The sequence below is a fragment of the Colossoma macropomum genome, unplaced genomic scaffold (assembly GCF_904425465.1).
Source record: "Colossoma macropomum unplaced genomic scaffold, Colossoma_macropomum, whole genome shotgun sequence".
NCBI lineage: Eukaryota > Metazoa > Chordata > Actinopteri > Characiformes > Serrasalmidae > Colossoma > Colossoma macropomum.
The window spans coordinates 27,744,558-27,758,773 of NW_023494805.1; the positions used below are offsets into that span (position 1 = coordinate 27,744,558).

Sequence of the window (14,216 nt, forward strand, 5' to 3'; positions counted from 1 at the left end):
CAATACATTTAGGATGAGTTGGAGTGGCGTTTGTAATCAGACGGGTAGATGCAGTTAGTTTATCAAAAGGGGACAAACTCTTTAAGGCTGACCCAAAACCGTGGCTATTTCTGTTATTTAATCGTCTGTTCTCCATTAATAATGTGATTTCATAGAGCTTTTGTATTAATCTGACAAAGCCGAAAATTATTGAATTGTATTTAGTTAGTAGTAATCTCACAAACAACCAATCAAAACCAGCAAAGACATGAAGAGTATTATGTCACTAGTGTTATGTTGTGTTTTATGATTATTTTTATTCAAAATCAGTAATAAAAGCTCATGCAGACATGCACGATCTGTACCTCCTCTGGCCGCAGATTTAAAAGAGTTTAGGAGGTCATCGGCAAATTCCTAGAACAGACCGCCTGCGAGACACTCAGTCTGATCTAGTAAATTAACTAGATTTTATAAGAAACACTGGATGAGCAAGTGTCTACACACTTTTACACACTTAGTTTATAAAGAAAAAAGTTAAGATGTGACAATGATATGCAAGAAACATGCGAAATCTCAGAGGAATAGAGCAGCTTGTGTGTATATGTGTGTTTGTGTACGTGTATGTAACACGTGAAGGAGGCTGCGGAGTTCATTTCGTCTCACCTTACTTATTAATGTCACCCTTCTATCTCTCCCTCACTTTTCCTTCTTCTTTTCCACCCCCTACTCCTTCGTCTCTCTCTCTCTATCAGAGTCAAGAGGCTTCTGCTTATCAATTCTGCTGTAGGTTGCTATGGAAACTGTCCGGATGGTCTGGATTTGGAGAAGCTTTTCGTTCATGTCTTAATATCTCCCACAACCTTGTCAGGGCAAACTACATACCACACGCTCTCTCTCTCTCTCTCTCCCTCTTTCTCTCTCTCTCTCTCTCTCTCTCTCTCTCTCTCTCTCAAAAACTCGTACATACATACTTACACACATACATATACCTACAGTGTGGACCCGTCTTTTCTGTAGCGTGCTGTGCTCCTGAGTATCAACTGACTTTTCAATGTATGACTCTTTCCTTTACAGATATATGTGCGCGCGTGTGTGTGTATGTGTGCGTGTGTGTACCTAACCTCACTGAATAACTGTTTTGTACGTCTCTTGTTTTAGTGGCTACATGGATCACTGCGGATTTAAAAGGCAGCTGCGAATTTTATTTTTAGCATCCAATGCCACGCAACCTCTCTCTACTCCCCTCTCTCCCTCTTACTCTCTCTCGTCTTCTGTCTCTATCTCTCTCTCTGTCTCTTTCTTCTCTTCTCTCTCTCCCTATATCTCTCTACCATACTCAATCTGTCTCTCTTTCATACCCTGTCTCTCCATCCCTCTCTCTCTGCTCCCCTCTCTCTCTCACTGTCAGTCTCTCTTTTTCTGCCCCTCTGTTTCTTCCCCCCTCTCTCTCTCTCTCTCTCTCTCATATTTTTTCTTCCTGCCCCATCTTAACTATTTCCACCCTCTTTCTTTTTCCCTCTTTCTCTCCTGCTGCCAAGTCAATTCAAGGTTGCTTTATTGGCATGACAAATATTAGCACTTGTATTGTCAAAGCTTGGGATAAAAGAGTTTAAGAACCACATATAACATCAAATAAAATAAGCAGACATAAGAATAATAATAATAGTACTAGTAAAAGAAAAACATTTAGTAAAAAATAGTAAAAGTCTAATAATAATAATAATAATAATAATAATAGATATATAACTAGGCAGGTATCTCTGACATGTCTCTCTCCTCTATCTCCTCTGCATACCTCTGTGTTGTCTCACTCTATATCTTTCTTTCATCTCTCTGCCCTGCTCTTCTCTCCTTCCTCGTTGCAAGACGGAGGGAGAATCCTTGCTTCATATTCTGCTTTTCTGTCTGCCTGAAAATGCACATGGCTCACTCTCGCTCTGTCTGTCTCCTCTGCTTTCTTTTACACACACACACACACATTCGTATGTGTGTGTACCCACGTAGCCAAGGCAGCTAAGCCAAGGTCAAGCTGAACAGCATGTACGTTCCTATTTAACAGGCAGACAGAGAGAGAAAAAAGCTCTCCACAGCGGGAGGGCTAAGCTGGAAGAAATATGAAAATAAGATACAAAGATGGACAGAAAATATGGGAGATAGAGAAAAGAGACAGAATAAAAAGAAAAAGAGAGAGATGGAGGGAGATGGGGAGAGAGATAAAGAAATTAGAGAGAGAAGGTTTGAAGAAAGAAAGGGAGAGAGAGATGAAAGAGAGAGCAAGCGGGAGAGAGAGAGAGGGACAGAGAGAGAACAGAAGGACAAAACACAAAAGACAAGAATGACCAAAAGAGAAAAGAGGTAAGAAAGAAAGCAAGAAAGCAGCAGAGTGAGGAAAGAAGGAGTAAAGATGTCTCCTTGCTTTATTAGTGATGGAACCCCTGTGATATCCGGTGTGTGGTTGATGACTGGGGTCGACACAGCGTTTTAATCAACAGCCAGACAGACACGGGGCGAGGGGTGAGTCTAAATCACCGCCGCCACGGCAACCGCCACTACGGCAACCGCCGCCACGGCAACAAGGGATGCTGAGCAGAGAGTGGGGAAAAAAGGGTAGCAACAGAAAGTGGTAGGATTTGCTACTCGTAAGCACGGCTCTGTGCAGGAGCGAATGGCAGAGACTTGAGTAATGCAGGTGTACCACAGGGCCAAGGGCAAACGCACTGCGCTCAGACTTAACTCAGCAGAAAACATATATACGTGTTTTGTGATAAGGGAGGCAGAGGAACCTCAGGGACTGTACATGCTGTTAAGATGAGAGTGTGTGTTAGAAAAGGGTGGTTGTTAAGTGTGATGTATGTGCATATATGCATAACAGGAGGTTTTTTCTGAGTGCCTGTTTAGGATTGAATGTACAGTATGGTTGTCTTGCTGGGTGTCTGGAGATATGTGTATGGCTGTGTGTGTGTGTGTGTGTGTGTGTGTGTGTGTGAGGGAGGCAGGTGATGAGATGAAGGCTGAAGGCATGTAGTTTGGAACATGCAGAGCCAAGGGCACACCTGTCTCAACCTGACAACACACACCCATAGTGAGCTGACCTGACACCTGAACACTCTGCTCAACACACACACACTTACACACATCCATGTACATCCATGTTTGTTTTTATAACTTCAGGGGTCTTTATAACTTTGTTTTATTAACTTTGTAACTAAGGGTCATATATATGTTCCATGTGGATACTGTATAAGTAGCTATTTGTAAAATAATAATAATAATAATAATAATAATAATAATAATAATATGTCCTGAACATTTCTTTGCAAACATTGGGAACTACTTTCGAAAATGTACTTTTGTTTTCATGATATATGCTGCTGAGAGTGGGCTTTGCAGACTCAAGATATATCAGTGGTAATATATATATATATATATATATATATATATATATATATATATATATATATTATACATATATATATATATATATATATATATATATATATATATATTATTCTTCATATATAAGTATCTATATATAATGTTAATGTCCTATTTGTATTATATATGTGAAGGGTTTTATTACAAAATGCTGTAAATAATGAGTTTCTGCTGCAGCTGGCGTAATGGGAAATAAATTTCTATTTCTTTAATAAAGGTGATATTAATCATAATATAGCACTGATATTTCTTCTCACTCACACTCACAACAATGTTTATCTTAAAAAAGCAAATCCCTTCACATTTAACTGTCTATATACAATAACATGTTCTACATGTATTATATATATGTAGCTATCTATATGTTATAATATTGTCCCATATTTATTATATATATGTAACTGCCTATATGTAACAATATGTCCTATATGTATTATATATAGTGGGCCCATGCTTAAAATATATTAGGTTCACCGTATTAGGAAAAAAAAAAAAATCTAACCAAGTAGCATCTATTTTAAACTGATCATTCCAAGACTGTAATTTTCTTTTTGGCTAAGTCTTCTTCCAAAAGACAGCTGGTGTTTCAGACTGCTATTGTTTAAGCTGTTTCTCTGCAGATTCTGCAGGTTTGCATCCAAAATGCCTTTGAACACTTCTCAGTTCATGATTGTATCAATGAACACAAGCTCACGACACCATCATCAGAAAAACAGCCCAAATGTCCAAATACATTTTGAGGGCACTGAATATGTATGTATCCACATATAATAAGAATGTTCTATGCCTAATTCTAAACCTACCTCTGACCTTAGTAAACAAAAATAATTTTCTCCATTCAGTTTTAAACAATGACACATAAAGCTTTTGTATAAAAACATTTTGTAAAGTCAGGTCCTGATATTGTATGTGAACTGTTTTTAGTTTGGGTTCTCCACAAAGTCAGGACATTCTGTCCTGAAAATGTATGAAAACAAACACATGTACAAACACACAAACAGAAGGATAAAATGGTGTTGTATCTAAAACTAGGCCATCAGTTGGGCTGATGCTGAATAACCTTGAAATGACCCTCTCAATATTATATACAACTCAGTGAATTTGGACACAACAAAAACTCAGCTCAAATGACAGAGCATTGTGCCACATTTATCATGCAACAAAGTCCAGTTTCAGTTTTAGATGGGTCACAGGAGAAGCTGTGCCCCACTGAGTTTTATCACACACCACTTAGAAATGGCACAGCTGAGTTGGAAGGCCAGCGGGGTTTAGCTAAGGACAGTTATTTTCCCTGCATGCTGGCCTGCAGTCTCTCTCTCTCTCTCTCTCTCTCTCTCTCTCTCTCTCTCTTTCTCTCTCTCTCATTACATCATGACATTCTTTTCTGACACCTGTAACAGGCAAGTCTAGTCATATTTATGTGTGCATGCACATGCATGAACACACACAGCCCCTTTTCCTCTTCCGAGTCACTGCTTTATACTGTGACAGTAATGACTGCTACTCATATTCTACAGGGAAACATACACACACACTTGATTTGTACATCAGGACATGGGAGGATACATGCACACATGTCTCATAGGGATGCACCAATACCACTTTTTTCTTTCTGATACCGATACTGATACCTAAGTAGCATCAGCTGATGTGAAGTACCGATACTGATAAAAGCTCTACATCACCTAACTAGTTTACAAGTTCTGATATGTATATAATTCCCCTTTTTTGGTAAAAGCCATGTTCTGTGTCACAAACACATCAAGTCTGAATAACACTTCCATACAATTCGCTCCCCATTGAATACAGCTGATTTATGAAAACCAAGCTGCAAAAACAGCCCATTTTGAATTTTCTGTTTTTTGTATTTTCACGAAAATGAACCCATTTAAACACGCCCACCTATTCAGCATACAGCAGTTTAGCTCCACCCATTCACCTTGATGTTACAAGCAGTGTTTCAGCTTTTCCAATAAGGCACAATAGAGGGCAGCCAATCAGAACAAAGTACCAGTCTTAAAATGAACCACAAAATAAGTGGACCTCAGTAAAAAAAACATACAAGAAACATGTACGACATGTCCTGTTTAAAAAATGACTTTAGTTTAAAAAATCATTTACAAATCAGGATCATTTTGTTTTTTTCTCTGCTTGGTTCTGGAATTGTATAAAAAAAACAAACATACATTTAGGTTATCTTCAGTCTCTTCTCATGAAGTTCTTATAACTTTTAGATACGGCTGACTGAAGGGCATCCCAAACCTCTTGGCCTCTCTCACTTAACTCTATTACAGACAACCGCATTACGCAATAGCCCCTTACACCACACTCAATCACTGAGAACCACACAAGCAAACCAAAAAGGCTCATATCCACAACTGAGTCAGCATCCATACCTCCAGCAATGTGTGTACGCAAGTGCGTGTGTATGTGTGAGATATTACGAGTCTTCAAGAAACTGCATTGCCGCAGTCTATCACACCCTGAGGTTGAGAGGAGCAGCTCCGGAGCTTTAAATGACTTTTTTTTAACAGCCCTTTCTCTTTTTTGTAATAAAGCACAAATCTCAGGGCTGACCGGCTATCGCTCTGGGCAGTGCAGAAGTTAAAGTGAGAAACGGAGAAATATATTTCTAACTGTGCTCGCCCAATAAACCTATCACAGTCATCGCTGATTTGCATGAATGTACCTCGCTCCAATAGTTCAGCCATGTAAAGAAAGAGAAAAAAACATGAGTTTATGGTGCCAAAATGCTCTCGTAAGACCTCAGTGCACATTTTTAAACCAATTACAGCTCCCTGTTTTTGACAAACCCATGCTCTATCCATGGCAGAGCATTTTAAGGTGTTTTCATATTAATCTATAACGTTCAGCATCTGTTTTTGTTTCTTTTTTTCTATTTATGATACAGACAACAGAATTACAAGACTTTTTGTATGTTTATCAACTAACACTGTAAAGAACTGTTGTACAGTAGAAACACTGCAGCAGTCTACTGTATTCCTGAAATACAGCAGATTGTCACGATACTTCCAGACATTTTTACGGTACAAGATATGCATCACAATATTTAGTTTTTTGAGATTTAATAAGTTGAAACTGACAAAATGGAAACTTTAGTGCCATGTATAACAACAACAACAACAACAACAACAACAATAATAATAATAATAATAATGCACCTACACCTACAATGAATTCATCCTCAATCAAACCTTCACCCTAAATAGTTATAGCTGGAAATTTCTCAGTAAGCCATACTGACTACTTCATAATTCATATTCTTTTTTCTATTATGAATAAAGTATTTAAACTTTGCATTCACACAGACTCTTCCTTTCATGTATATTTTATGTTGATGTAGAATTTGAAAGAACGTCCTTGGTTTTCTTACTTTGTTTTCATATGTTTTCAAAGTATTTTTGCAATGACTTACTGTACATTATACAGTAAACTGTTACACTCATAGCAAAATACAATAACATACCGCTATTTAAGAAAACAGAAAAAATACAGTACAATTTACATATTATTGTAAATTGTACTGTGAATTTACTGCAAAACTAAAGCAGTTGTGTCCAGTGTATCCACCTACATCCAAAATGTACATATGTGAACACAGGCTGTAAGATACAGACCTTGGCAAAGACATGCAAATGATTAGAGAGCAGAGCTTTCCACAGACATTAAATACATTCTGAGAGAAAGATCTTTTGAGCAATAATATATGTTTAATTATCACACACTAATGTAACCTTGGTGTGTTCGCTGAGATGGTGCAGCTTTGCTGCTCAAAATAAATGATTTGGAAGCATTTTTGCTATTACTGCAGCTCCTGGAGACCTGCTGGCTTTCAAAGTTTCACATTTTCTCTGCTTTAACATTTGATTAAAGTCACTGTAATTATCATTCTACTGGGGTGCCACTTATGTCCCACTGACATTACAGTTACAAATATGTACATAAAATAAAGATAAAAGATGTTCTTTAACAAAAAAGTGTCTTTCACAACAACATATGTATATCTTACAGATAAATAACTTAAAACATTAAAAAAAACTATGCACAGCACTTAGAAAACAGTATTTTGTCTGCCCCAGATCACTACAACTACACTTTACCTTGAAATATAATCAGTAAAATACTGCAAAAATTCTTTCTCATGAGTCATCCCTGATATGTGTTATGAATGTACATTTTACTTGTGTTTACTCAACATTCACTCAACCTGGCAGTTAAACACCCTCCCACAGTCCAAAGACATGCAGTCAGCCCAACTGGACATGCTAAATTGTCCCTATGTGTGAATGTGTGTGTGTGATTGTATAAGTCTGTGTGTCTCTCCTGCGATGGACTTTCGACTTGTCCAGAGTGTTTCCTGCCTTCTGCTCAATGACCGCTGGGATAGGCTCCAGCACCCCCCGCGACCCAGAAGGATAAGGGGTTTAGATAATGTGTGTGTGTGTGTGTTACTTAAACACATTCATCAACATTACATACACCGATCAGGCATAACATTATGACCACCTCCTTGTTTCTAGGGTCACTGTCCATTTTATTAGCTCCACTTAGAAATACCTACTTTGTCAGTCCACCTTGTAGATGTAAAGTCGATAGCTCCTCTGCTGCTGCACAGTTTGTGTTGGTCATCCTCTAGTGCTTCATCAGTGGTCACAGGACGCTGCCGACAGAATGCTGTTGGCTGGATATTTTTGGTTGGTGGACTATTCTCAGTCCAGCAGTGACACTGCTGCATCTGATCCACTCAGACCAGCACAACACATACTAACACACCACCACCACGTCAGTGTTACTGCAGTGCTGAGAATGATCCACCACCCAAATAGTACCTGCTCTGAGAGGGTCCATGGGGGTCCTGACCACTCAAGAACAGGGTAAAAGGGGGCTAACAAAGTGTGCAGAGAAACAGATGGACTACAGTCTGTAATTGTAGAACTACAAAGTGCACCTATATAGTAAGTGGAGCTGATAAAATGGACAATCAGCATAGAAACAAGGAGTTGGTCATAATGTTCTGATCGGTGTATCTGGAATATTACACAAAATCATGTTCAGCAGGATGTTGTTCGTCTGAAAATCCTTAATATCATGAAAGGAAGAAAAGTTCATTCTCTCGTTCTTTTTTTCTTAATGTTCAATGATATTGCCAAATTCACTGATAATGTCACTTTGAAAGTACAACCCTGTTACCCAAATTATAGACTTAAAGTATGTTATTTATTTAAAAAGACTTCAAGGAAATCATTTGAATGTTTTAATATTATTAAGATGAATGCTAGTTAACTATGTGCTGTGTATTTGGTAATTCTATGCTAAAAAAAAAACAAAAACAACTAAAAGAGTTCAACCCTGTTACTCATGTAAGTCATTGTCAGCAAAGAAATCTTGTAAGAAATGAGATACTGTTTTTGAGATGGGTTAACACATTTTTGAGTGGAGAAATGGATGTTTTCTTAGATTCAATTTTGGAAAAAAAGTTAATATTTTTAGATTTGTAGAGTTGCAAGGCTTAAATGGCACCCCAATTTGTTCGTCTGAAAATCGTGGAATCACCCATATCTTGTAGGACAAGAGCATCCCTAAGAGTGGAGTTGAAAATTCAATCAACAGTAGCTCTATGTGGTGTACAAATCCAGTCCAAGTCCTGGTGACAGTACAGATTACTGTTTTCCCTGCTCAAATACACCTCGTTTAACTCGTTTAAGAACATGTAAAAACAGAGACACTGCTAAACCGTGCTGTAGAACGTCCCACAAAGAATTTGGTTCAAATAGGAAGGAAATGTCTCTATGCCTGCGTTCAGAAACCTACAACTGCCAACAGCTCTAATCCCTGTCAAGTTCTAGTTTCAGAAGCAGCGAAATGACTTAAATCTAAGTGCTCCTATTACGAACAGCAAGGCAGAAACTGATCTCTGACCTGTAATTGACAGTCACTGACTACCAAGTCATCTCTCTGTGGTAGAAAATCATTCTGATCTTGGGTCTAATAACTACAATCTATGAAACCTAAGGCCTGAGCAGAAGATCCACCACCAGCAGCTCAATCTAATAATCAAATACTTCAGAGCATTAACTGGGCCTAGGAAAGGCTTGAATGATGATTCTGAATAAAGCCAGGTGACTTACCTAGCACTCCCAGTCTGTAGTTCATGGTGACCACGATGACGTTGCCGTAAGCCGCCAGCACGCTTGCATCAAACATGTTTCCGGTTCCTTCCATATACGAGCCGCCATGAATGAACAGCATGACAGGCTTCTTTCTGCGGTCGCGGATATCTGAAAATAAATGATTAAAAATATATAAGGAGCATGTAAGTGGAGGCTAGAGAGCGGATAAAAGCTCTGAGTCACACGGAGGAACTTTGGAGGAACTTTCTAGATATAATCGTTCCAATTGGGTCTGAATGAGAAATGCATTTCTACTCAAATATAAGGAATATTTTATAGAACATTTTAACACCCAGCCTGTGTCAATTGGGAAGACTGAGAAATAGGAAAACACTCTTTAAACACACAAACCACACAGTAATATCGAAGTGTTAAACACGCACCTACACACACTCATGGACTCAGCCATACACACCCACATTCGCATTAACATTACAACACAGAAACTAAGACAGCTGTGATAGCATGTTACTACAGTAACTGCCTAGGTGTGATAGTATGTTACTGTGGTGTATCTGCTTCAGTTTTATTCAAAACATAACCAAAAACTTAACAACACAGTCACATATGCAGCAATAATATTCAGTAATATTCAGCCACGACAGTAACTGTCTAGCAGTGATATTATCTTACTATAGTAACTGCCTAGCAGTAGTATTATACATTTACAGTGTAGTACAGTATACAGTACTGTACAACATTCAGACTCCATCCTTCATTTAATTTTCATTCAAAATGGCCATGAAACACAAGCTATTCATACTTCAGTGTCAGAAAAAATCAGAAAAAATATTTACAGAAAATTACCCAGAATCATCAACACCACCTTTTACCTTTATTACAGCTTCCACTCTTTTCGTGAGACTTGCTTTCAGTTTTAAAGAAACCTGCAAGGATATTTTTCCACACTTCCAAAGTTCTACTTCTATCTAAGTAATCTCAATTACAAATTTAGAGTCATCAGTCCATAAAACCTTACTCCAGTTCTTAGTTTTGGTGTTCTAGTGCAAATTCTCTTCTTTTTTGTCTATTTTCTTTTCTCAGTAACAGCTTCTTGACAGCTACACATCCTTTCAGACTCATAGTGTTGAGTTGTCTTCTCACAGTGGAAGGATGGACAGAAACATCTGTGGATTTTCTTCAGATCTGTAGCAAGAGAGAGCTTGATTTTCTCCTCTCTCTCAAAGATAAAAGCTTTAAATACTGTTTATCTGATGGTGACAGGTTTGGTGGTATTTAACGTATTTTTGAATTTTTGAATTTTTGATTTTACTCAATTTCTTTCGGCTTCCTCCTTTCTTGTGCAAGTAGATTTTCTTTTATCTAATCCTCTCAGAAATATCTGCTGAATGAAAATGAATAACTTGCTGTTTTGATTGGTAGGAATATAAAAGAAGAGTGGTGTCTGACTGTTGCTCAGTACCGTGCAGGGCTTGACATTAATGCTTGTCTGCTTGTCTGGGACAAGTGGAAGTTTGTGTCAAACAAGTAGATAATGAATTTAGACAAGCAAAAATGCAATATAAAAATAACAAACAGGCAACCAAATTACTTTACAAAACAAAGTTCTGAGATGGGTGATATAACTACGGTATATCTTAAATGTGTTGTTTTCCCTGCAGAGCAGCCAATTGAAGCGTGTGCTCAGTGGTTACAAACAGCGAGTTAGTTTATATCTACATCAGATATATTGGGGTTTGCACCCCAATTCAACTGAGAAGCCAGTAGCTACGTTAGCTGCAAAAGTAACCATCGACCCATACGGCTTGCTCACACCTTCACTTACATACAGTGCTAAGAAACAAGACACACTCAATGCTAGTTAGGTAATGTATTTAATCTAATGAATTAATTTTATTGAACGCTAGCACAGCAACTGGTCATTTAGAAGTTAAAGGGAAGCAGAGATTCAGGAAGTGAGAGAGAGAGAAAGAATAATTATGCCGACTGTGGTTTAGTGATGAAGTTATAAAAAACCTGTGAAAGTAACACCAATTAAATTGAGTAGGCTAAAATCTCTCTCTCTCTCTCTTGAACCCGAAGTCTTCTGAATTATTTTCTCTCCTTTTTTCTCTCTCTCTTTCTCACACACCTTATAAATTGTTCAGCGCTAACTGTAACATTTAATAAACTTATGCAATGCAGTCATTTGCTAATGTTATTGACCTTTTTTCCAAGTGATTTTGGCCTTCAGACAAATGAAATGCAGATTTACTCGTGGATATGAGAAGACCTTGAAAAAAAATCTTAATGTCAAGCCTACATATGAACAAAGCAACACAGACTCTCAGGCAGCTGTGACAGTATGTTACTACGGTAACTGCCTAGCTGTGATAGTACGTTACTACGGTAACTGTCTCAGTCTGATTCCCCCACCTCTGCCCTCCAACAGCAGCCACTCCATCAACGGGCTTGGCCTCACTGACTGTTGGCATGGAGACGTCTCACACACACGCACACACGGTCAGACATAAGCAGAGTGACACGGAATAGTTGTGACACGTCACTCACAGCCTGTGGTAATGTGGTCCAGGCTGTGTTTCAGGCCTGATCAACCTGCCTCCCACAGTGACTGATAGCCTCTACCCCCAGAGACATGCTCTCTCTCTCTCCCCCCCCTCTCCCTCTGTCTATCTCCCTCTCTCTCCCCCTCCCTCCGCTTGCTCCTTCCTCCGGCGTCTCTCTCCTTCATCCTCTATCTAACCCACTCTCTTCTTGTAAATTGGCTTAAATCTTCTCTCTTCCACCCCCTTTCCCCATCTCCTTGTCTCTCTCTGCTTCATTTCATCCAAAATCCTTTCTGTCCCTCTCTTCTTTCTCTTTTTTCTCTCTCTCTTCCTTCTCCTGTTGCCAGTGGATCTGAGTGTAAAGTCTAAAGTGTTCTCTCCAAAATGTTTCTGCTCTGGTTCTTTTTTTTTTAATAGCACATTTGAAAGTCTCGTTTGCTTCTGCATTCACAAACTGTACACAATATACAGTAAAACGTGGGCACGCAAAGGAGGGGTGGACACTACGCGAGAGAAGAGAGGAGAGTAAACGAGAACGTGACCAGAGGCAGTGAATGAAAGAGAAGCACTGGACGCAATGCATGCAGCCAGAGAGTAGAAGCGTTTAGAGAGGGAGAGGAGAAAGTGGAGAGATGCAGTAAAAAAAAAACAAAAAAAAACGGAAAAACACATTGACGTAAGAAAGAGCTTGATGAGAGAAGAGACTAAATGAAGGCGAATGGGCAACAGAAATACACACGCACATTCACACTGATAGAAGGACCCACGAGGGCCTGCTGCTTACTGCTGATCCTTTCATGCAGAACAAAGACAATGGAGTGATTAGAAACAAACTTCTGTTTACTGCTCTGTGTGTGTGAGTGTGTGTGTGTGTGTGTGTTTCTGTTTGGGTGATGGGTGTGAGTCCACTGTGTAATCTCTATCTCCTGTGTGAACTTAATTAGTTCTAAATCCATTGGACACAGCCTTGCTAGCCATTCTCTTCCTCTATTCTCCTCCCACTCTTCATCCCATTAAAACGCTATCACAACACAATGGGCTACTTGCCATGTGAGACCGTGGTCTGGACCTCATTTGAGCACTGCTGTACTCTGTGGTCATTGTTTTCGGGTGTTTTTGCTGTTATCGAGTGATACAGTATCGCTGTCTTGAATTCTTGGACAAAATTTATTATGTATCGGTTGTGGTATTGCAAGTGATTATGATGACCAGGAGGAACTGATCTGGGGAAACCAAACCACTTTATCAGTAAAACTCTGGGATCAATATCTGTTTGCGGTGTGCATCAATATCTATCAAATTTAAAGTTGTAGCTTTGAATGTTTAGTTTTAACGGGCCCGTATCATTACTTGTTGATCATAGCTTTATTAGGGGCTTTCTACCAATCATAGTCACAACAGGCAGGGGTCAAAAAACAAGCAGGCGGACACACACCAGGACAGGGGTCAGCAACCCAAATGTTAAGAAGAGCCACTCTGTCAAGTTTCAACAAAAATCTAACCACCTTGGGAGCCACATTTCATGTCCATTTTATTGAAGTAACATTTCACCTTTCTTGGCTGTAAGTATGTCTCAGTATGTGCTAATATCCTAGTATAGGCTAAAAAAAAAATCATATAAATGAAATGCAGACTTACTTTACTCTGCTTTAAGCTTTAACTCAGCTATGGCTGCTTTTGCACATATCTGGCAGGAAACTTTTCTGAAAAAGTAGAATAGTTTCTTGCAAAATGTCTCTTAACGTTCGACTTTCTACGAGGCTTAAATGGTGCCTGAGGCACCAGAATGTAGCTAACTGAGTAGCTAACTGTTGCACCATTTAAGGTGGAACGTGAAAATTTGAACAAGAAGCTGGCGAGCGAGAAGCTGACTTCAGTGTTTCACAGTTTCTCGCTGCAGATCAAACTTAGCACGAAACCAGTCTCCAATTTCATTCATCTCCAAATTATCAATGTTTGTCTTAAATCTTTCTTTTTGTCTTTTTGTTAGCTACTAGCTACGCAAGACTGTTTTATGCTATGGTGACCAGCAGTCTGTGCGCCGATCTTCAGTGTTGAAGGGTGAATAAGCAGTTATACATTAACTCCAGCGTTTATAACCATT

General features: G+C 38.9%; 1 protein-coding gene across 1 annotated transcript in view; it reads right to left on the reverse strand.

Moving 5' to 3' along the window:
- The window catches only part of nlgn2a (neuroligin 2a), a 197,439-nt gene that overhangs the window by 64,803 nt on the left and 118,420 nt on the right, over positions 1-14,216 (reverse strand). The window contains exon 4 of the mRNA XM_036597603.1: positions 9,564-9,713. Coding sequence (XP_036453496.1) covers positions 9,564-9,713 — 150 coding nt within the window. The remainder of the gene's footprint in view (positions 1-9,563; positions 9,714-14,216) is intronic.